The sequence below is a fragment of the Peromyscus maniculatus genome, chromosome 6 (genome assembly GCF_049852395.1).
Source record: "Peromyscus maniculatus bairdii isolate BWxNUB_F1_BW_parent chromosome 6, HU_Pman_BW_mat_3.1, whole genome shotgun sequence".
Taxonomy (NCBI): Eukaryota; Metazoa; Chordata; class Mammalia; order Rodentia; family Cricetidae; genus Peromyscus; species Peromyscus maniculatus.
In genome coordinates this window covers 134,628,395-134,652,228 of record NC_134857.1, presented here as the reverse complement: position 1 = coordinate 134,652,228, position 23,834 = coordinate 134,628,395, and the positions used below count along the sequence as shown (strand labels likewise).

General features: G+C 45.5%; 1 protein-coding gene across 2 annotated transcripts in view; it reads right to left on the bottom strand.

Moving 5' to 3' along the window:
• Window positions 1-1,037: 1,037 nt before the first annotated feature.
• The window catches only part of Cryz (crystallin zeta), a 27,255-nt gene continuing 4,458 nt past the window's right edge, over window positions 1,038-23,834 (bottom strand). For both annotated transcript variants that reach the window (XM_042280180.2, XM_042280182.2), the window contains 7 exons: window positions 20,191-20,343; window positions 19,129-19,292; window positions 14,276-14,327; window positions 6,989-7,138; window positions 4,154-4,255; window positions 3,970-4,065; window positions 1,038-3,583 (listed from right to left, as the gene is read on the bottom strand). In XM_042280180.2, coding sequence (XP_042136114.1) covers window positions 3,422-3,583; window positions 3,970-4,065; window positions 4,154-4,255; window positions 6,989-7,138; window positions 14,276-14,327; window positions 19,129-19,292; window positions 20,191-20,343 — 879 coding nt within the window. In that variant the 3' untranslated portion in view covers window positions 1,038-3,421. The remainder of the gene's footprint in view (window positions 3,584-3,969; window positions 4,066-4,153; window positions 4,256-6,988; window positions 7,139-14,275; window positions 14,328-19,128; window positions 19,293-20,190; window positions 20,344-23,834) is intronic.

Here is a 23,834-nt window from a genome sequence, read left to right as displayed (position 1 = left end):
CTAGATAAACTCTAATTAAAAACCCACATCTTCTGCTTCTGAAACATTTGCTCAGCTCCAGAGAAAAACCTCTTTTGGGGAAGGGAAGAGATTATCCTAGGATGGCCCTGTAGACAAGATTATGACAACATTCCCTACCCCTTGTAAACTGTTGATTATGTATTGTCAGGGGAGACATCTTATGCATTGACTAAGATCCTGTTGCACACTCATAGAGAATTAGAGGTTCTTCTGGATCTCTGAGTCTTAATTTGAATTCTCAGCTGAAGGAGAATTCTTCCTATTACATACTCAGCACGTTTAATGAATGTTTTTATCACACACTGGTTTGGAAATCAGTTCAGATTTACTCTAAAGGGACACACATGGGCCATCATGGATGCCTGACAGGCCATTGGCAGACAACAGTGAACCCAGGTTTCTATGACATAACACTTCCTAGACCTTTTCTTTGGGTAGAGGAAGTTCCCAAAATATGGGCTCTTTGAAGCAATAAAATTGTTATTGTAATTTTAAATTTTAAAATTTAAAATTTTAAAAAGCAATGTACTCAAAATTACCATTATTAGAGATGGCTAAGGATTGTACTGGGATGCTTTTCTGCCTTGGGATGTGGCTGACCAAAGAAGCTGAGTCAGGGCAGACTGACCTGGTGGGTTTTACTGTTCTTGGAAGTTACCTGGTACAGAAAAATGGCTCTTTATCCTGAGAGCAGTGGGCATCCCAGGAAACAAGTAATTTCTTGCTTTAATGTTTACTTAAGAACATTATGAAAAGTTTCCTGGTTTTCTTTCCTCTTTCAGAGTATCTAAGATTGTCCCCAGCCCTGGTTCCATGGGCAAAGCACATATAAAAAGCTGACAAAGAGCATCAGAAGCGTTAAATGTGCAGGTAGAACTTCCAAGCAACATTAAGTGACTGCCCTGTGAGCCCATGACACCTGTGATGGTTCAACAAAGTCATGTTTTACTTGTTGGGGGGGGGGGCAAAACTATAGCAACTCTATGGAAATTTCTTTCAATAGTATAAGGAGGCCATTTCCAGCGAGTTGAAGGATTTAATAGAGAGAATTCTGCCTCAGAACTCCAAGTAAAAAGCCCAACGTACATTCTGGCCTGCTGCCCCTGACACAGCAACCCCTACAATTGCTTGAGGGAATTCCTTCAAACCCTCTTAATATGTGCCTTAATGATGATGTTTTTCTGGGGATCCCTGACAGAGGCCCCCCAAAGGTGAGAAATCTTTCACAGGGTCTTACTCCATTCAACAATGGACCCTAGGACATGGGTCATGTTTGACTTTTCTTTGTCACCTCCGATTCCAGCAGAGTGCTTTCCCAGACTACTCGATGGCTGCTGAGCTACTGATGAAGAGGCTGAGCCTAAATAACTACTATCCAATCAGAAAATAAGTGAAGCCAGGTGAGGATGATGAACCGAGTCAGAAAAACAAGAGGAACCCACGCAGAGCAGAGCTGGGCAGCAGGCAGTTCCATGCCTGTGGGAGCCAGAGGAATACTAAGTTCAAAAGCCAAAGGCCTTGAGAGGTAAGTTTGGAGTTTGGAGTTTAACATCAGTGACCAGCGAAACTCAGTCCATGCCAAGCTCCTGGCCACGTGCCGGTGAGTGTGCTGCTCCAGCTTTGGGAACCAGGGTTGCTTATCACCTTGTTCTCTAACATGAGTCTTGGGCATCAAACTCAAAGAAGCCAAGAGCAGAAATCCAGAAGGCTGAGAGTTGAAACGATCATTATCTGCCTTTCATGGAGGACAGCCCGTGGTGACCTGGGCCCTGAGCCCTAATTAGTGACTGCAGTGATCTAGAAGCCGGGACAGCACTGGAGCCAGAACTGCAGAGATCCACACAGAAACACACCTGGTGCCGCAGCACCTTAACCCTGGCAGTTAGCTCAGAGTGTGCCTAGTTTTCCCCTCAAAAGTAACTGGCCTGTAGCAATGACTGTGAAGTAGTACGGGGTCTCTGTGTTAGCTTCTATTCACAAGGCAAATGTGCAAACAGACCAAGCTGTCCACACAAGTATTATTCCTTAATCTTTGTACCTAAGAAAGAACCCTGCACTTTAGGAGGCATCTAAAATAACGATCCAAGACATTGTCTTTCTGAAACTTTGTTAAAATGTTATTTTATAGGATAGTTAACCAGTAACAGTGGCTGAACTTAGACCATGCTAATGGCTAAAACACTTTGGTCACAGCACAAACATCAAGACATCAGTGGCCACATCCCCCAGCTGCATGAACAGTGATTTCTGCTCACTCCTTAGCAAACTGTGTTCAACAGAACAAAGGAAACAAGACAGTTACCCATGTAATTCGAAAAGAAACAGATGATATGTTCATGTGGAGAGAAACAAAACCAAAAGTCAGTTATGGAATCTTATCTCCTTGGACATAATACTGGGGTGAGATTTCTAAAAGGCTGTCCATTTATTTAGTCTAAATGAATTCCAGCACAAAAGAGGCCTACTAAGCAGTCCCAAGGTCAGGCGCCATGCAGAAATGAGGCTTGTGCCACACAAATGAGACAGGCATAGGCTTCAGTATTCTACAAAATTGACCCCAAGTTACGGTGCTACGAAAACCAGAGCAGACCTTTCTTACTGTGTTAAATTTGTGAACTTACAATTGTAAGCAAAACTATGGGGCTCGTGTCACACATACAGGAAACTCTAAGTAACCATGAAGCATTGAATGGGTGACTGTACTGAATACCACAGACCCAGGATAAGGTTGCTGACCTGGAACATGGTTGGTGACCAGCATGTGAGTATTCTAGCATTTTCAGATGTGTTAGGAAAACTGGCTGACAGCTTTCTCAGGTGTTGCTCATTTTGCCCTTCCCAGAGGCTCACAGACTGAGATGATTGATACTGGTTTTAAAAGGATGTTTTTCAGCCCCGAAAGTCTTCAGAGTCCAAGACAGCCATGCCATCCAGAGGACTGGGCACCTTAAATAAAGGTAGGCAGGCTTGGAAGCCCCTGGAGGCCAAGAGTCAAAGGCCTGAAGTCAATCAATTAAGAAGTTCTGAAATGAAGCTGTGTGTGGCAGTCCATGACTGTTACCCTGGCACTTAGAAGGCTGAGACAGAACGATCACCATGAGTTCAAGGCCAGCATGAACTACAGAGCAAGATCCTGTCTCAAAAACAAAACAAACAGAAACACTAAACCAAACCAAGAAAACCAAGAGAAAGAAGCAAAACCAGTTTTGAGATGCATGCCAACCCCACATAAGGCTGCATGTTCTCTGCTATGGTGTTACTCCGCTGTGTAACCCCCGAAAGTCATGTTTTTAATACATGAAACCCAGTGAAATGAATGCTGATTAAAGATGACAGATAGAAGAAAGACTTGGGGAGGAAGATGTCACAGTGACACAGGGCGTCCCGAAAGAGTTGGTCATCATGGGAGAAGAATCATTTTCCCGGTCTTCCCACTGCTGTGGATGATGTCTTCATGGGCTTGGACCACCTTCTCCAATGGGTACTCAGAACCTATCACTGGCTTCACCCAACCTTCTTTCATTCCTGCTTGGAGGATGCCTGCGAATTGCTGAAATTCCTCCTAGGGGAAAGAGACAAAAATGTTTTAAAGTGTGTTTTTGTTGTTCTCAGTTTCTCAAGGAACGTGGATATCGGGGAGCCATACCAGAAAGGTCCTCCTGCAAATGTGCAGATTTGACACCTGGCCCAGAACTCCCTTTTAATTCTGTCAATTGCACAAGTCTGGGACAGTGTTAGAATAGGAAATACTATCCTGAAATAGCTACAATTAGCATGCCTTCTCCCAAACAGACTGAATTATACTGCTGCTCTCACAAACCATCCAGGGACCGACCGATATCTACCGCTCCAGTCAGGTGACCAAGCTCAGCATCTACCGTAAATCTGTTGACTAGACAAACTTCCAAGTGTTCATGTTAGCAACATCAGAACCACCTCCTTCCCTACCTTGGTGGATGAAAAGAGAGAAACTCCAATTATACTCGTCTCCTTTGCCATGGTGTCCCTTGGGTTTATTTCAATAGGACCTCTAGAGCCAACGACCTGTCATGGAAAGATCAGGTACACTGTGAAGACCCCTGTGAAGGGGTAAACGGCAGAGAACGTCAAAGGGATGAAGGACAAAACTTACAATTACTCGTCCTCCCCGGGACAGAAGCTTCAAGTCATTACTCAGGTTGACATTCGACAGCATCTCAATAATCACATTAACCCCATCGTCACCAACAGACTTCTGCATAATAAAAGGAACATGATAAAGATGAACGGCTGTAAACTCGCTTCTCCAGTAAGAAATGTGTTTCAGATGGCAGGTAAATGCTGTGTTTTTAAGACTAACAATGCAGGCTTTAAAACGGTCTTATTACAAGGCAGTGATGCCATGCCAAGCAAACAGCCATACTCTGCGGTGTGAAGACTGAGAGGCACCAGATAAATTGACATATGAGATAAAATCTGTATGGATTATTTGTGTGTGCTAGTCAACTTGAACATAAAATGTTGGTCCTTAGTTAAAAATTTCCTATCATTAAAAATGTTTACAGAGAGGAAACAACAAATCAAAACTTCCCAAACCCTAGGGGTCTCCCATTGGTGCTTTCAGGATGTGTGGGGTGGACTGGGGTGTATTTCTGTGTGTGCATATTCAGTGCTGTTCTAAGTGCTTTCCCATTGCCTGCTACACTAATTCTTTTTGTCTGCACTGTAGAGCATTGGTTCTCCGTATTTAAAAATAGTTCTTGAAGAGCCAGCAATATTATTGTTATTTTATATTACATTTGTTTTATTTTATTTTAACAAGAGTGAATTTGTACACCAGGCATTGGATAGAGTGCGAAGAATGGATGTAGTGCACTGAAAACTAGAAATCTGGGTGGAAACCACCACAAGCACAGATTTCACGGAAGGCCTGAGTGCTGTGTTACAGACGTAGGCCATGAGTTACAGGAGGAAAGAGTTAAAGTTTAATTGCCTACACTGGTCAAGGAAAGTTCCTCAGAGGAAATGACCCAGAGGATGAAAAGGGGTCTCCTAAACACAAGGGAGATGAGGAAAATCTACACACAGGGCCTTTGGGGAATTCTTCCTCAGCCACAGCATTGTGGGAGAGAAAAATTCAAACTGTTACAGCTGACAACATGCTGAACAGTGCCTTAAGTGAAAGACTAAGTATTTGGTTTTATTTTCCAGGTGTTCATTAATTCAATGTTTTAAGTATTAGAAACTCAGTAAGAGGCAGGAAGTCAGAATTCCTATTTGAAGAGAGATCCATTCTAGTTTTTCTTGATACACTTAAAGGGACAAAATTCTCTGGGAACCGTAGAAGATAAAGGGGCTCGAGGGCAGTTACAGACTCGTCAGGCTGGGGAAACAGAGGCTTAAGTAGCAGTGGCAAGGACTTGAGAGACCCTTGCAGGGGTGAAGCTGGCAGAGTAACGTGGGCACCGTGGAGAGCAGCAGGGAGAAGATGATTTAAAATGAGCATAAACACTGAGATTGGTTCCTGCCTGGTACATGTATGCCGAAGACTGCCAGGCCGGCGGCACACAGGAATGAAACTCAGGTCCAAGAGGCAACAGAGGGCACACAGACACACAGACACACAGACACACAGACGCACAGGCACACAGACACACACACACACACACACACACACAGACACACAGACGCACAGACACACAGTGTGTAATAACATGGAGAGGAAGGAGGTTAACGTGATGCCAGTGTGCAGGAAGACAGCCAGGTTCAAGGAGATGGAGTCAAGGTCTCACTCCCGAGGATGAAGACCAGCCTAGTCACAAGGCCTCACCTCTGACCCCTGAAAAGCAGCCTGGTAGATGTTCAATTACACAAACATAGAACTGCAATGGGACGGAAGGAGTGAGGAGGAAGGAGGGGGAGGAGGGAGGAGGGAGGGGGAGGGAGGAGGAAGGGAAGGAGAGAGGGAGCAGTGAGTCCACTGTGTTTCCAGACGTTAGGCAGTAAAGGATCTGGAGAGAGAAGGGGAGAGGAGGGGAAAGGGAGCAGAGGGGAGGGAGAGGCCTGGACATGTCTGGGAACATGAGAAACAGAGAAGCCACAGGGCAGGTGAAGGAGTCAAGACCTCAGACTCTGGACAGACAAGGAGCCAGCTCACCCGGGAGCCAGGCCCCCATAACCTCTGTAAACATCCAGGAGTCAGCACGGGGTGCCAGCTCCCCCGTACAAGGCACAAAGGAGAGCCTTGACTGGTGTGTTTTGGCAAGGCGGTAGGGTGGAAAGAGACCCCCACACACATTCTTCCTCTTGGGTAATGACCTCTCTAAAGCACTCAGTGCGGGAAATTCTCATTCTCCTAACTTAAAGTGCTTGTGAGGGTGAGCAAGGAGTCAGTCTTGAGTTAGTTATTAGCAGTTAACAAACAGGGACTTGAGGGTTGAGGTGAGGATTGGGAATAGAAGGCAGTGGCAGAGCGCTGGCCAGGCAAAACAGAGAAGAGCCTGTATGAACTGGGTTGTACGCCACTATTACCTGAATGCTCCTCACATGGTGGGGGGGACAGTGATTATTCCTCCCCAAGGACCCCGTTAACAAGCAGCATATTTTCCGGACAGATGCATCTGCTGTGTACTCCTGGGAATCTCAACTGCAGTGGGAATTTCACATGATAACCGCTGCCATAAGAGCATCGTGGAGCTAGCTGTGAGCTTTACTTACAATGTGACCTTTCAAGTTTTTGAGCCATCAGAAAAGCTCCACCTCATTTAATACGCATGCACAATGAAAACCTGACTGCAAAGGTTGAAAAACTAGATGTCTGTGCCTTTTAAATCAATTAAAACACAGAGATCTGAAAATGGAAGCAATCTTATTTATTAAGCAAAGTCTTATTTATTCATTAAGAGTAGTAGTTAAAATAACTTGTTTTTAAAATGAGTAAATTTTCAAGCAGTGATGTTTGACTTTTTAAAACTGTAGAAAACTTTACCTTGATTTTATCAATATAATTAACTTCTTTGTGATCAAACACTTCATGAGCTCCATTTTGCAGAACAAGCTTTTTTCCTTCCTCAGAACCAGCTGTGCCCAAAACTTTTAAGCCATGAGCTCTGGCAATCTGGCACGCAGCTATTCCAACCTGAAAAACAAAATATAAGCCCGACATTACACAGTCTCTGCATTCCTGAAAAGCCTTCTATGCCAACAGGGAACTACAGATCCTTCTAGAGCAGTGTTTCTCAACCTGGAAGTTGAGCAACCCTTTCACAGGGCTGTATATCAGATACTTACATTATGATTCATAACAGTAGCAATATTACAGCTATGAAGTAGCAAAGAAATAACTTTATGGTTGGGGTCACCACAACCTGAGGAACTGTATTAAGGTGTCACAGCATTACGAAGTTCGAGAACCACTGTCCTAGTTATAATCTATCCTGAAGGTCAGAAGAAAACCAGCTTTGAGTTCATATTCATACCATTCTGGTGACACGCTAAGTTCTCCCTACACTGTGCTCAACTTATCTTCACAGTGCTCAGTGAGGTCTTCATCACCTCTATCTGTATTATGCTGATAAGGAATGTATGGTGATATTTTATTTGTACTGAAATGTGATTTTATTTGTATGTTAATAAATAAAGTTGCCTGGGGGTCAGAGCTAATAGCAAGCCATAGCAGAAGCCGGGCAGTGGTGGTGCACACCTTTAATCCCGATCACATGACAGGTAGAAGATCTCTGCGTGTTCAAGGATACAGCCAGCATGGAGCCACACGCCTTTAATCTCAATACCAACCATAGAAGACCTGGAGGTCTGTATAGACAGGCAGTGATGAGGAGGTCATGTGGTTGGATTTACAAACAATGAGAAGGCAGAACAGAAAGTCAATAAAAAGATAGACACACAGGAAGTAGGTCTCTTGCTGAGGGGAAGGACAGCAGCAGCAGGAAGCGTAAGGAGGAGGTTTTAAGTCTCAGCTCTTAGCTCCTGCTCTGACATCTTGGGCTTTTAACTCTGCATTTGGCTCTGTGTTTCTTATTTAATAAGACTGTTGCATCTACAGGAACGGGCAAGCTCTAAATACACCAACTTTGTCCAAATCTCACACAGCAGAACAAGGTGGAATCTGACTGCACAAAGTAAACCATTAACCACTGCATCAGAACACCTGCTAATACCTGCCTTGTGCAGGAGGTGCAGGCTTTAACGATAATTTCAACACTGCTGCTTAACTATATCTAACCAACTAAACACGACAGTCTTGTAACAAGCATAAGGTCTCTACCATTTAAGTCAGAGACACAGCTTCATAGGCTCATTTACTGAGTGCCTGTCTTGTGCTGCCCATGCACTTAATGTAAAAAAATTACATTCTAAAGACAAGGGAAGATAGTAAATGAACAAACAAGTCAGTCAAGACAGTGAAGTGAGCAGAAAGTACTAGAGGAAATAACAACCTGGGTTAGAGATGTGGAGAGGGGCTGTCTAGGTCCTCAGGAAAGGGGACTTGGAAGAAAGGAGGCCCGGAAGGGAGGTGCGGGACGGGAGGAAAGCCAGTCACACACCGGCCAATTGCAGACGGTAAAGGGCGGGCTGGTTGAATGGATAGAGCAGGGACATGCTTGGGATGGTCAAAGGGGAGAAAGAGGGATGACATGGCTCAGGGAGGGATCACATGACCCAGTGCAGACAGAGTCAACAGCCAAGGTCCAGGGCACGGTAAAGGCTCTGGACAATATTGAGAAACAAGGCACTCCCTGGAGAATCTAAGCTCTCCAGACGTGCTCACAGCTGTACCCTAGACTTGTCTGCCCACACTGGCAGGCAGACCCTCTAAGACCCTGGTGAATCCGCTGTAAGGAAGTGGAGTGATGTGAAATCACCCCACTGGGTACTGCTGATCTAGAGCAGAGCTTGGGATCTCCAACTGCATTCATTTACTCTCATTTTTCATAGAATAAAACCCTTCCTAACTGTGATTTATCATAAGGTTTTAAATCCCCAGTTTTATTCAAAGTCAAATTTAGAAAAGCACTTATTGCTTGAAAAGAAGATATTCAGCCATTTCTTTTTTCTTTTTTTAATCATTTATTCATTTTTATTTTATGTGCATTGATGTTTTGCCTACATATATATATCTGTGTGGGGTTGTCAGATCTTTGAGTTATATAGACAGTTGTGAGCTGTCATGTGGGTGCTGGGAATTGAACCTGGATCCTTTGGAAGAGCAGGCACTGCTCTTAACCTCTGAGCCATTTCTCCAGCACCCCATTTCTCTTTTCTTTTGAGAAACTCACTACATACCCAGCTGGTCTAAAATCACAGTGAGTCTCTGCCTTAGCCTCCCAAGTGTTAGGATTTTCAACATGAGCCACTTGTTAGGCTGTCATTTTCTGTTAACAATCAGTGTTTCATACACAGACCAGGGCTTCCTCAGCATTTTCCACTCAGGACTCCTTTTACAAAACCTTAGGCATATGGACACATGAAACAGACACACAAGTCACACCTCTCAGAGTTTGACCCATTATTCTGACTTTATAATTGTCAAGTGTAAGAATGACACTTCACATAAATATATGTAGTACAAAAGTGGCAGACATGTTTAGGCCCACTTCAGAAATTGTTGAAAATTCTTCCCTACTCCCAGGTCACAATTTATTGAACTATTTTTTAATGAAACTCAAGGCAGCAATTCAATAGCAATTTTTAAAATCAAGCCTTCTTTGTGAGTATATGTGTGCATGTAGAGGCCAAAAATGAGTGTATTCCCTCCCATATCACACCATCTTATTAAAACCATAGATTCCAACACAATACAATTCAAAGACGAAATAATTTGATCCATGCTGACACCAGATCAATAGGTTAGACGGCTTTCCACCGAGCCAAGTCAGAAACCATGTGGTAGAAGTGGAGAACCAACTCGGGCAAGTTGTCCTCTGACCACCAAGAGCATGCACAGACACACAAATCAATAAATGTAAAAAACTCAATTAAAAAATGAAGAAGCTACGATCTGGAAGGCCAACGGGATTGGCAAGAAAGGAAAAATAATTACAATGAGAAATGAGAGAAACTCACTTGAGCAGGAGCAGTTCCAGCCTCCCAGGCTACAATAGGCTTAGAGACTGTAAGGTCCATGAGGCGATGCAAGTCAGGCTATGGGGTTTCTAGACTCTAACCAAAACAAGTATGAGGGACCCCATCTGATGAAGAGGACAGGAGGCCATTAGGTGAAACGCTGCACTACAAGATCATCGCACTCCACTCCGATGACTTAAATTTTCTGTTGACACTATGACTCTAGTAAAATCACATTTTTAAAGTACAGATTTATTGCAAACCTATCATGTAATGCTCTCCTTTGAAGGGCCACCCAGTAGTCTTCTGAATGGCTCTGGCTGTTATTTTCTTGCCAACAATTAGACTCACAATATTTTTCCAAGAGATTATGTGCCATTATCTGCCAGCTATTTTTATTTTTCTCCAACTTACTTTGCTACCACTAAAAGAGGCACTCCCACATACTAGGACAATGGCTGTGTTCGCAAATCCACATCACTTTAAACCCACAACATAATCCTGCAGAAGTGTGAGTTAAATGAGAACAGAAAGTACAAACAGAAGCCAGGCAAAAGCCAGTGCTGTCTCCCTCAGATAGGGCAGGGGGATCAGGTGCTTCCCACTCCAGCCGCCAGCCGGGCCCAGCCAGCCAGGATTTAGCAGGCTCAGTCAGCTCCGAAAACCAACAGTTTGGATTTTATCTTTTCAAAAAGCAAACCAATCTCTCTGAAGCGACAGGGCTTTCTACAGGAGGGTGAGGGAATAAAGAGATTTCCTTTAAACTCCTCTCTCTCCACTGTACCAAAATCTCTCTTCTCTACAGAGCGCCAGGCTCTCAGAAAGCCATAGTAATTTAAATAAACTCATGTGCTTTTCAAACCTTTGGTTGTTGGGTTAAATTTAAACCTTATGCAAAACCAGCCTTTGGTGGTGGTAAACAGTGAGTTCAGCGGTTGTGTTTTCTCAGAGACACCTTGGACTTTTTGATAAACAGTCTGATCCGTGAAATCCTCCAGGATTGACTTCTTTGAGTCAGAAGCTGGATATGAAACAAGGAAGTTCATCTCTAAAGAGACACAAAGTGGCCTGACTTTTGAGTTACCTGGCACTTTTAGAGGCAGAGTCATACTGTCAGGGCACCACCATCATTACATGGGGCATGCTGTGCCCAAGAGTGACTCCTTCCCTCTTCCTCCCAGAACACCCAGTACTGAGAGCTGACAAGTCCCCTGAAGCTGAGCCTTCGTGCCCTGGGCCCTGGGTTTTAAAAACGTGAACTGTTGTCTCCAACATTTCCAAAGCCTCCCTGTGCTGGAGTATCAAATTCAAATGCATGCCTCGACCTTTCCTGCCATGCTCCTTGGAGGCAGACTGCAGTAATATTTCTGAGGAGGAGTCTAACAGTGCTATACTTAGTGATTGCCTAAAGAGGCTTAGGTACTAAGTTCTGAATCCTTTCCCCACTAATCCTTAACATCTTCAGCCTCGGCCTGTGGTGTTGAGGACACAGCTATCTACCAAGCACTCCTTGGATGTCAGCACAGTGTGTGTGTGTGTGTGTGTGTGTGTGTGTGTGTGTGTGTGTGTGTGTGTGTGTGTGTGTGTGTTGGCAGAGAGGACTGGACAGAAGAGAAGCTGACCACACTGCCCTAGAGGTTTAATGAGCCTCATTTTGTTTTCTAAGGGAATATGCAACAACTACTGGTAACCTTTGAACAGCTTAAAATGTCACATAATTCGAAGAACAATGAGAAACGCCACCCGGAGGCAAAGGCAGGTCAGTCTTGGTGCACGCCCCACATGGCTGGAAAACCCACCACAACAATTTTGTTGAGTGGCACAGCCATATCTGAATGGAATGGCAGAAGTCACAAAGCCAGCACAGCTGCTTGACAAAGATCCAGCAGAGCTGAGCCACATGATGGCTGCCATGCCACCTTTGGTTTTCATCTCCACCTGTTACATACTTGGGGCACTGTGGTGGTATTGTGTTCCCTAAAATATTGTGCACCCTAATAAACTTACCTGGGGTCAGAGACAGAACAGTCACTAAATACAAGGGCTAGAAAATGGTGGCACTCACACCTTTAATCCTAGCATTCCAGAGGCAGAAATCCCTCTGGATCTCTGTGAGTTCAAGGCCACATTGGAAATGGCCAGGCATGGTGACACATGCCTTTAATCCCAGGAAGTGGTGGTAGAAAGCAGAAAGGTATATAAGGCGTGAGGACCAGAAACTAAAAGCATTTGGCTGGTTAAGCTTTTAGCTGGTTAAGCTTCAGGCTTTCAAGCAGCAGTTCAGCTGAGAGCCATTGGGATGAGGACACAGAAGCATCCAGTCTGAGGAAACAAGACCAGCTGAGAAGTTGGCCAGGTGAGGTTAGCTGTGGCCTGCTCTGTATCTCTGATCTTCCAGCTTCACTCCAATACCTGGCTACAGGTTTGTTTTATTAAGAAGACTCTTTAAGATTCCTGCGACAGGGCACTTTTTAATATTTGTACAATTTGGGGATGTTGAATTGATAAAAGATTCCTTATGAATCATTTATGCCTTCTCCCAGGAATGCTGCTTCTAAGATTATCCAGGAAAGTCCTGAACATACTACCCCCCCCCCACACACACACACACTTTGAGGGAGATATCATTATCTACCTGAAGGTCTTCCTTATGCCTTAGAGGTTGTGACACATAAGGAAGAAGCCAGAGATCTCTTCATGAGGCTATGAGACATTCTTGAAACATCTCTCCCTGCACTTACACTCAAACAAGATATTTAAAACAAAGTAAAATTAAAAAGGCCACCAAGATTCGGTGGGCTAGAGGAATTGTCCACAGTTCAGATTACAAGGCTCTTCCCACTGTACACTCAGACAATTACGTGGCATACAACTCTGCCCTATATAGAGACATATTGATGAGCAAAGTATGGAGTGGAAAGATGATAAAAGTATGAGATGTTAGGACCTCCCTCTCTTAGAAGTTAGCTCATGTGGAGCCACTGGAATGTCATATGACCAAGGAACAACAGAATGCCAGGATTAGATGTTTAGACAAATTCTATAAAGATATAAATGTGAACATTGATTGTATTATGTCAGGATTTGAATAATAACTGCAGTAGCATTAGCCTGAGGATTTTTCTTGGGCACTCTGACCACTAAGGGTTAATAATACATTGCTTGAGACATGGCAAAATGCCCAAGATGGTTGAAGATTTTGTTTTGGTCTAGTGTCCTTGAAGCAACCAAAACAATCAGCCTGAGCACAGGCTGTCATATGCCTCTAGATTCTCAAAAATTGGGTTATGGGGTTAATGAGTAAGAATGATAACTCTGTTTCTTAATGATGTCAAAACTTGAGGGAAAGTGATTGGAAATGATAACTCTGTTCTGTCATAGTTTATTAATGATGACAAAAAGATGAGCAAAAGGAAGTGAAACACATGTCCAAAACCAAAAATGATATGATCTATGTTTTGGAACATCATGAATGCATCCCTGCTAACTAAATTCTGTATAAATAAACACTCTGGCTGCTAGTCAGTCAGGCTGCAAGATTCTCCCGACCACCATGGCCTGGCTCACTTCCTTCTCCCACCAACTCCTTACACCCTCCGCAGGACCCATCCACAGCCGGGAATGACCCCCAGCATATGAGGTGTTCTGCTGAATTTATCAAGCAAGAAATGCTACAGCATCAGCCATGAATTCCACTCAGGGACCGCTTCTCAGGACGTTTCATGGCACTAAAGGCAGGGGAGGGGAGCATAACTACAAACTGGCTCTTCAAAACAACTACTCTGTACAATGTCAGCATCCCAGCAAGGACAGAGGAGGGATGCACAAGGCCCTGTCCTAGCTGGGAAGCTACTGGCAGTGACAACGGCTGGGGCAGGAAGGGGCAATTTTCTGCAGGGGTGTGGTCCTCCTGGGCCCACTGTGCACCTGCAGATGGCTTCTCATCTAGGCATCACTGACTTGGACCCAATGGGTTACTTTAAAGGCAGAAGAAGAGGATGTGAAGTTGGAAAGGACATGTTTGGCGGGAATGGGGGAGGGGATCAAATACACTGAATGCATGTATGAAATTTTCAAAGAATAACTTTTTAAAATTTAAAAAGTAAAAAGGTAAAGAGATTTCAAGAACTATTAGGTGAGACCCATAACAACAATCTCACTTAAACATAGACTTAAAACTATAGATACTTACTCCTCCACTGGCCCCATGAACCAAGACGCTTTCCCCAGCTTGCGCACGGGCACTGCAGAACAAAGCAGAGGGGCGTTACTCTCTCCTAAGCTGACCAAGAGCTGCTGTTTTCCATCATCCTCGAGGAGCTTCTACTCTTGCTTCAGCTAGCACCCAACGAGCTACTGCATCCTCACATGGAATCACATATCCTCTAATCCCAAGGCTCAAAGGATGGTTCCCAGAGCCACAGTGAACATAAGCCTTCCATGCAGTACCCACCCAGGGGATGCCACTGGGTACCTGTTACCTGCCTCTGTCCATGATGGATGTAGAAATCACACTTCAGTTCTTAGGCTACAGTCCTCCTATGTTGGTGGAACTTCTGAACTAGAAAAATCGGAGTCCCTCATGTTCATGTGTTGCTGTGGGATGGTCTGTATGTGCTCTGATTGGTCAATAAATAAAACACTGATTGGCCAGTGGCCAGACAGGAAGTATAGGTGGGACTAACAGAGAGAAGAATTGAGAACAGGAAGGAGGGGAGAGACACTGCCAGTCACCACCATGACAAGCAGCATATGAAGATGCCGGTAAGCCACGAGCCATGTGGCAGGGTATAGATTTATGGAAATGGATTAATTTAAGTTATAAGAACAGTTAGCAAGAAGCCTGCCATGGCCATACAGTTTGTAAGCAATATAAGTCTCTGTGTTTACTTGGTTGGGTCTGAGCGGCTGTGGGACTGGCGGGTGACAGAGATTTGTCCTGACTGTGGGCCAGGCAGGAAAACTCTAGCTACAATGTGACCCCACTGAGAGTGTCCCCAACAAGTTTTCCGCACCTCAGTCTTTATCCTGTGGTCCAGGGTTACCCAGGTAATAGCAGGTAACTGCTTCTTGCAGTGCCAAGAAACTGTCCCTCCACACCTCTGAACATCAGATCTGAGAGTCCTGAGAAAGGCGGTGCTGGGTCACCAAGGTCCCCAGGGCCCTGTAAAGTGCCCCCCAGGCTTTGCACCTGTGCCCCATTCCCTCGTCCTGTCAATCACTGGGGAGTGCTTCACTGTTCAAACACATGAGCCCTCAGGTCACCACAACACCCTTATCACCCAGCTAACTCTGGGAGATAGGGCCACTCACGGATCGAGGGCCCCTTTCTGGAGACCCTGTTCATTCTAGAACGGGAACATATAGCCCTGAGTCCCTGCTCACGGCTTACCCATGGCAATCACTGAAGCCTCCCTCACTCTTGTTTATAGACAGGGAAGTGAAGACAGAGAGAAAGAGAGTTTAAATGATAAACTGAGATATAAATATCAAAAACTCTGATACCTTGATGTACAAATGTAGGGGAATAAGATTACTAACAATACACACTGAGAGATAAAACATGCCTTGGAAACCTTAGAAAATCCCTCAAACGTGAAGAATGCATTTTCCCAAATCTCAAGGCCTAGATTAAAAGAAAAACAATCTCCCTCACACCCTCTCCTCTGCATGGACCTTCTCCCTCACCCCCTCTCCTCTGCATGGACCTCCTCCCTCACATCCTCTCCTCTGCATGGACCTCCTCCCTCACACCCTCTCCTCTGCATGGACCTTCTCCCTCACCCCCTCTCCTCTGCATGGACCTCCTCCCTCACACCCTCTCCTCTGCATGGACCTCCTCCCTCACACCCTCTCCTCTGCATGGACCTCCTCCCTCACCCCCTCTCCTCTGCATGGACCTCCTCCCTCACCTCCTCTCCTCTGCATGGACCTTCTCCCTCACACCTCTCCTCTGCATGGACCTTCTCCCTCACCCCCTCTCCTCTGCATGGACCTCCTCCCTCACCCCCTCTCCTCTGCATGGACCTCCTCCCTCACACCCTCTCCTCTGCATGGACCTCCTTCCTCACAACCTCTCCTCTGCATGGACCTCCTCCCTCACCCCCTCTCCTCTGCATGGACCTCCTCCCTCACCCCCTCTCCTCTGCATGGACTTCCTCCCTCACACCCTCTCCTCTGCATGGACTTCCTCCCTCACACCCTCTCCTCTGCATGGACCTCCTTCCTCACCCCCTCTCCTCTGCATGGACCTCCTCCCTCACCCCCTCTCCTCTGCATGGACCTCCTCCCTCACCCCCTCTCCTCTGCATGGACCTCCTCCCTCACCCCCTCTCCTCTGCATGGACCTCCTCCCTCACACCCTCTCCTCTGCATGGACCTTCTCCCTCACACCCTCTCCTCTGCATGTACTTCTCCCTCACCCCCTCTCCTCTGCATGGACCTCCTCCCTCACACCCTCTCCTCTGCATGGACCTCCTCCCTCACACCCTCTCCTCTGCATGGACCTCCTCCCTCACACCCTCTCCTCTGCATGGACCTCCTCCCTCACCCCCTCTCCTCTGCATGGACCTCCTCCCTCACTTCCATGGCTCTGCCATGCTGCCCTGCATGCAGCCATGGTGGTTAACGTTGTATAACTATGTGACTGGGAAAACACTTCAGATTTTCTCAAGTATCATTCTGGATGTTCCTAAAAGAGCATTTTTGTTGATATTTTGTTTTTGTACAAAATTAACAATTAATTGACAGTTTCATCGCTTTCCAGTGTGGGTGGACCCCATGCCGTCAGGTGAGGACCTGCACAGAACACAGACAATGTCTCCTAAGCACTGTGCTAGCAGACTCTGAGGCTCAGACTGCAGCCACCCCAGCTCTCCATCCTGCTGCCTCCTCCACCAAATTTCAGTCCTCATAAACCTCTACGATTTTGGAGCCAAGTCTTTAAAATCATGAATCAATTGTACATGTCTAGTTGATTTGAGAAGGTATGTGTGCATACAGATATATAGAGTAGCACCCAAGCACGCACAAATGTCCCTGGTTCATTTTGTTTCTGATGGTCATCGCCCCGTCCCCTGGGGTTCAAACTGTGTAAACATGCTGTCAACTTGTTCACTCTTATGACGCTTACTCAACCCCAGCCCAGCTGTGTTCTGGATTCCAACCTTCATGAAGAATATCCAGCACCTGTGTCCTACGATCCCTAACTTTCATCCGTTCTCTTCCATGTTCAACAGGAACAACCAGAGAAGTGCCAGACACCAGGGCCCACGGCTGCAGCAGTCACCGCTGTTGGCCACTCCTTCTCTTCAGAGCTCCTGTTACCTTTGCCTGACTTCATCTCACCACCTAAGAGCTTTGGATTAATCAGAAAACTTGACTCCCTTGAAATATTCGCCAAATGTATGCGGTGGCTTGAAGAAAATGGTCCCCAAAGGGAGTGGCACTATTAGCAGGCGTGGTCTTGTTTAGGAAGTGTGTCACTGTGGAGGTGGGCTTTGAGGTTTTTTTTACTCAAGCTTCACTCAGAGTGACAGTGAGATAACTTCCTGTTGCCCGTAAGATGTAACACTCTCAGCCCCAGCTCCACATCTGCCTTCAAGCTGCCTTGCTCCCCGCCATGATGATGATGGACTGAACCTCTGAAACTGTAAGTGAGCCACCCTATTGAATGTTTTCTTTATGAGTTGCCATGGTCATGATGTCTCTTCACAGCAATAAAAACCCAAACTAAGACAATGTACAACAAATGTAGGAGAAAATCCCATGGCCCTGAACTTTTGTACCCTCAGCACTGATTCTCCAATGCATAGAAGCGCCTTCAACATCCTGCCTCCTACCTGCAAAGGTTTCCATAGTTACATCTTTTCTTCTAGGTCTCATGGGTGGGTTTTCCTCATGAAACCCGAAGCCTGTCTCCTGTTGGGTCCTTGCCATCTTCTCTTGCAGGGTTTACCTCTCCTCTCCCACTACATCCCCTTTTGGTTCTAAACAGGGACATGTCTGGCTGATGCTTCAAAAAATTAAATAAACAAAAACATCTCCCAACACAGTGGCAGTTTCAATGAGAATGGCCCACATAGGCTCATGCATTTGAATAACTGGTCCCCAGTTGGTGGGACTGTTTGGGAAGGATTCGGAGGTGTGGTTTTGTTGAAGAAGGTTTGTCGCTGAGGGTGGGTTTTGAGGTTTAGAAAGTCCACCCCAATCCCACCTTGTAGTTGTGGATCAGACACAAGCTCTCAGCTAATGCTCCAGGGCCATGCCCGTCTGCTGCTGCTGTGTTTCCACTGCAATGGTCATAGATTCACCCTTTCAAACTCTGAGGCCCAATATGCTCTTTCTCCTATAAGTTGCCTTGGTCGTGGCGTCATATCACAGCAATAGAAAGTCACTAAGACCGTGGTGGTCTGAATGAGAATGGCCCCCATTGGCTCAAGTATTTGAACGCTTGGTCCCCAGGGAGTGGTGCCATCTGACGAAATTAGTAGGATTAGGAGATGTGGCCTTGTTGGAGGAGGTGTATCACTGGGGGTGGATTCTGGGATTTCAAAAGCCCAAGCCAGGCCCAGGCTCCCTCTCTCTGCTTCTGGATCAGGGTATCAATCTCAGCTCCTTCTCCAGCATCATGCCTGTCTGCTGCTGTCCTCTTTGTTATGATGACCTTGGACTAATCAATGCTCTGAAACCATAACCAAGCCCTCAATCAAATGCTTTCCTTTATAACAGTTGCCACAGTCATGGTGTCTCTTCACAGCAACAGAACAGTGACTCAGACACAGATAAACACTTACCTCAGGGTCTTCTAACATTTCCCTCCTGATTCCCAGTTTTTGAGAAAATAATCTGCATTCAAGGAATTAATTTCCTCATTCTGCCTCAAAATGATCAAACTCCTGTCCCCTCCATGATTGTCATGACCCCAGAAATACTTAACGGCAAATGACTAGCAGCCAGAAAGGACAAGCAGCCACAGCACAGGTAGAGAGCAGGTGGTGAGAGCTGCCTGCTTGGGCTGGCCGTGAAATCCCAGTGCCACCTCACCTGTGGAACAGCGCACGGCAGGCTGTGAAGTACGGGATCCCAAGTGCAGCCCCCTGCCTGAAGTCCAGTGTCTCGGGCAGGGTGTAGACGGTGTGATCCGCTGCAAGAGCAAACTCTGCATAACCGCCAGACACTGTGCTGGTGCAGAAGACCCGGTCACCTTTCTGAAAAAGATCAACCAATGCCTGCAGCAGAGATTCATTCCTATTGTGCCAAGATGGACGAGACTTTTCCAATGCCAGCCTTACAGTAAGAAATAATCACTTACATACGGCTATCTCCAACTCAGCATCTCATGAACACAACTGACACACTGAACCTCTGTTCATGTTTTCTAAATGGGAACTTATGAAAAGAAGCATTAAAGGAGACAGGGGGATGCTAGTGTAGATCTGCTGAACACTTACTAAGCTAGACGCTGTAGCCTTCTATATAACCACCACAATGACCTAGGGAAATCTGCCCACTTCCTGCACAGGGGCATGTTAAGTTTCTCCAATTAGACACATTGTAGGTGAATACGGGGCAAAGTTGAGCAGGTCAAGAAAACAGGAGGAAAGAGGGTAGGCATAAGCATGCCACACAGACACTATGCATGCTGGCCATGTCTTTAGGCAGAACAGGAGCAATAACCAAGACCATAGGCCTGATCTCAATGCCAAAACGGCACAGTGACTCTGCATATGCTCACGGTTTATTTATCCTCCAAAGGAGGTAACCTTTCCTCTACTTTGTGAAAACAAATTTAAAATTTCTGTCTGTGTATGACAAGAGTTGGGCCATTTGTCATCTCCCTATTTGTTCTCTTCACTCACAAGTTTCTATTAGACTAAAGGGACCACCACTCACTCATTGAGTCATGGTGCCACAGAAATTACCCAGTACTGATTCCCAACAGTGCAGACAAGCAGGCTGCTGGATAAGAAATACTTTCTTTTTTTGACCAGGAGTGCCCCCACTAGCAGAAACTGTGCAATGGGTACCTTTGAAAGCCTTTAAAGTTAGAATTAATTTCAGAGGAACGCTATTAACCCAAAATAGAAATAATTAAGAATTGAATACCTTGAAAGCTGACACACTCTCTCCAACAGATTCTATGATCCCAGCCACATCGGTGCCTGGAATGAAAGGTAAGGCAGGTTTCCGACTGTAGGTGCCAGAGCGAATATATGTCTCTACTGGGTTGATGCCACAGGCATGGACTTTGATTAGAACCTGCGATGACAATACAATTCAGTTCACACAGAGCACTGTGGCACTGCCTCACAACGATGCTGTAAGGATAATGATGGAGCTAGAAAAACTGAGACAGTAAAGCAAGGCAGAGCATGACCCTGCCTTCAGCAAGCCTGCATTCTAGGTCTGCAGTAAGAAGCAGGGTAGACTGGCTTACATACTAATCAAAACTTTCATGAAACAATACAAGATGCTCAAAGAGGTGTGTTTCAGTCAACTCCACGTATCCATAAGACTTAACTTCCTCTTCTTCTTAGACATGTATGAGGAACATCATTTCCCAGTGAGCCAGCTAGTTTTTATGTCAACTTGGCACACACTATAGTCATCTGAGAGCAGGGAACCTCAATTGAGAAATGGCTTCCACATGATGTGACTGTAGACTGCTTACTCTGTAGAGTATTTTCTTAAATACTCATGTGGGAGGGCCCAGCCCATTGTGGGTGGCCCATCCCTGGTAGTCCTGGGTGCTATAAGAAAGCAGATAGAGCAAGCCAGTAAGCAGCTCCCCTCCATGGTCTCTGCATCAGCTCCTGCCTCCAGGTTCCTGCCCAGTTTGAGTTCCTGCCCTCACTGCTTTGGATGATGAACTGTGATGTGGAACTGTGAGTGCAATAACCCCTCTCCCCCTCAAGTTGCATTTGATTATGGTGTTTCATCACAGTAATAGAAACCTTAAGACCAGTTGGTACCGGGGAGTAGGCTACTGTAGTGAAGCCTGACCTGGCTGGGTTTGTGGAGTGTGGAAGACACTGGCTTTGCTTTGTTCAGATTGTGACTATACCTCTTGGACTAAGAAGGCATTTGACTTACTGTGATTTCACAAGAGCCCATAGTTAAGAGGCTTTGAACTTTTAGAGACTGAATTTTAAAGTGTTTCAATTTGTAAAGACTGGAGCTTCCTAAGTCTGTGAAATATTTTAAACTGTGACGATATTAGTTAACAGCGATGTGTTTGTTTGTCAAGTTGATAAGGAGTCAATCGTGCTAGCTGGTTCTATGTCAGCTTGATACAAGCTCTGGTCATCTGAGAGGAGGGGACCTCAACTGAGAAAATGCCCCAGCAAGTTAGGGCTATAGGAAAGCCAGCAGGTTATTTTCTTAATTAGTGACAACCGGGTGTGGGCCCAGCCCAGTGCTTCCTGCCACCCTTGGGCTGGAGGTCCTGGGTGCTCCAGACTGAGCAAACTATGAAGAGCACACCAGTAAGCAGCTCCCCTCCATGGCCTCTGCATCAGCTCCTGCCTTCAGGTTCCTGCCCGGTTTGAGTTCCTGCCCTCACTGCTTTCAATGATGAGTCATTATATGGAAGTGTGAGTGAAATAAAACCTTTCCTTCCCAAGTTACTTTTCGTCATGGTTTCCTCACAGCAACAGAAGCCTGTTGATGTAACCAACCGTCTTATTAAATAAGAAACACAGAAACAATGTAAAAGAGAAAGCAGAGAAGTCAGAGCTCAGAGCTAAAATCTCACCCTTCCTCCTGCTGTCCCAGCTTCGCGAAAAGAGACCTACTTCCTGTCGGTTCGTTTTTTTTAAAGTATGTTGTTCTGCCTTCTCATTGGTTGTAAACCCAAACACATGACTGCCTCGTCACTGTCTGAATGTACAGCCCCCTAGGTCTTAAAGGCATATGTCTCCAATGCTGGCTGTATCCCTGAACACACAGAGATCTTATGGGATTAAAGGCGTGTGCCACCACCGCCACACTCTTGCTATGGCTCTAATAGCTCTGACCCTGAACACACAGATATCTATGGGATTAAAGGCGTGTGCCACCACCGCCACACTCTTGCTATGGCTCTAATAGCTCTGACTCCCAGACAACTTTATTTATTAACATACAATCAAAATAATAATTCAGTACAATTAGATTATCACCACAGAAGCCCCATGGACTCACCCTATGGAACCGTAAGACCCAGTAATTGCCTTTCTATTAGTTGCCGTGGCCATGGTGTCTCTTCCCAGCAATAGAAAAGTAACGAAGACACCGTCCTTCACACATGAGGAGCCACCAGACTGAGATGGAGCCACAGGACAGTGAGATAAAGTACTTAGAGTCACTTGCAGGCCTGGTCCAGGGAAATCTCCCCAAAACCTCTCTTTCCATGAGAGCCCCATGCTCAAGTCCACAAAGCCTACAAGGAAAGAGCCCTGGGTCTCCACGTCACTGGTGGAGGAGGGCTCCCCACCAGCACTGTGGGAACTAGGAAAAAAATCTTCTGTTGCTGAACCACTGAGTTTGTGGACGGGGGTGCAGACTGTCAGTAGAAGTGCGCTGAAGTCCCCAGGTTCAAGTCCCCATGTTGCAGAAAAGTGTGGTTTTCTTCAGAACACAGTAAGTACCTATCTCTGCTATAAGAGTAAAGGGAGGTCTTACAGAAGAAGCCCTTAAAAAGTAAGGAGAAATTCTGTAGGAATGGGGACCGTGTACTTTTCAGGTTGAAGAAATATGTACAATGACGGAATGAGAATCTCTTGAAGAAACTGGATAAACTTAAGGTTGTTACAGTCTACTGAGAGGGTAATAAGAAGTGAACCTGGAAAGATGAGCTACGGATAAGCTCAAAAATTTTTTTCTTCTAAGGCTTGCTAAGGATATTAGACTAGTGTATGTATGGAATGTACCTTAATAAATATATACAATTTGAGTCAAAAGGATATTGATAAAAAAATCAGGAGAGACAATTAATCCCACCACTGAATTCTCTTAAGTCCAATATGACAGAGCATTAATGCAGAAGAGAAATTTCTTTCCCACCATGTGAGAAATAAAAATCAGAGAGGTTCATGATAGCAAAACTTTTTCAGAATTCTCATGACTACTACATTACATACTAGAATTCAAATCACTATACTACAAAGCTGATTTTCAACATTAGAAACTGTGGTATCCAGAAGTTATTCCTTTTCAAATGCCTACTTCGGTAATTCTCACGTGCATTATTTTGTTGGGATTTGTCGGAGCCTGACGATGAGTTGATTGGGTAGCTGGGTGAGTCGAGAGGTCTGCCAGTCAATGCCGGACAGTGCCTGAGTTTATTTCACAGCCAGCTTATATACAGATTTGAAGGACAGAGCAGAACAATGCACATCACAGGCATTCAACCACTATCAATCCTGTCCTCGTGTCAAGGAGCAGGCGGTTTCATTTTCTATCACGATGTACCTCTGGCTGGCATTAGCAGCCTGAACTTAGATAGTATGTTCTTTCCCATAGGCTAATCAGGACTTTCTCACGGTCCTGGAGCAAACAAGCTTGAACTCTATTGACCCAGAACAGGCTTCAGATTCAAACTGGGGAACTGAGTCAGCTGTGGGCTCCCACAGTGGAGTCACACAGAAAGTTAAGCACTGGCTGGGGAACTGAGTCAGCGTGGGCTCCCACAGTGGAGTCACACAGAGTCACGCACTGGCATTGATCTAGCACCTTTGCAGATGGTTGGGCATCTGCTCTGAGCGAGCACT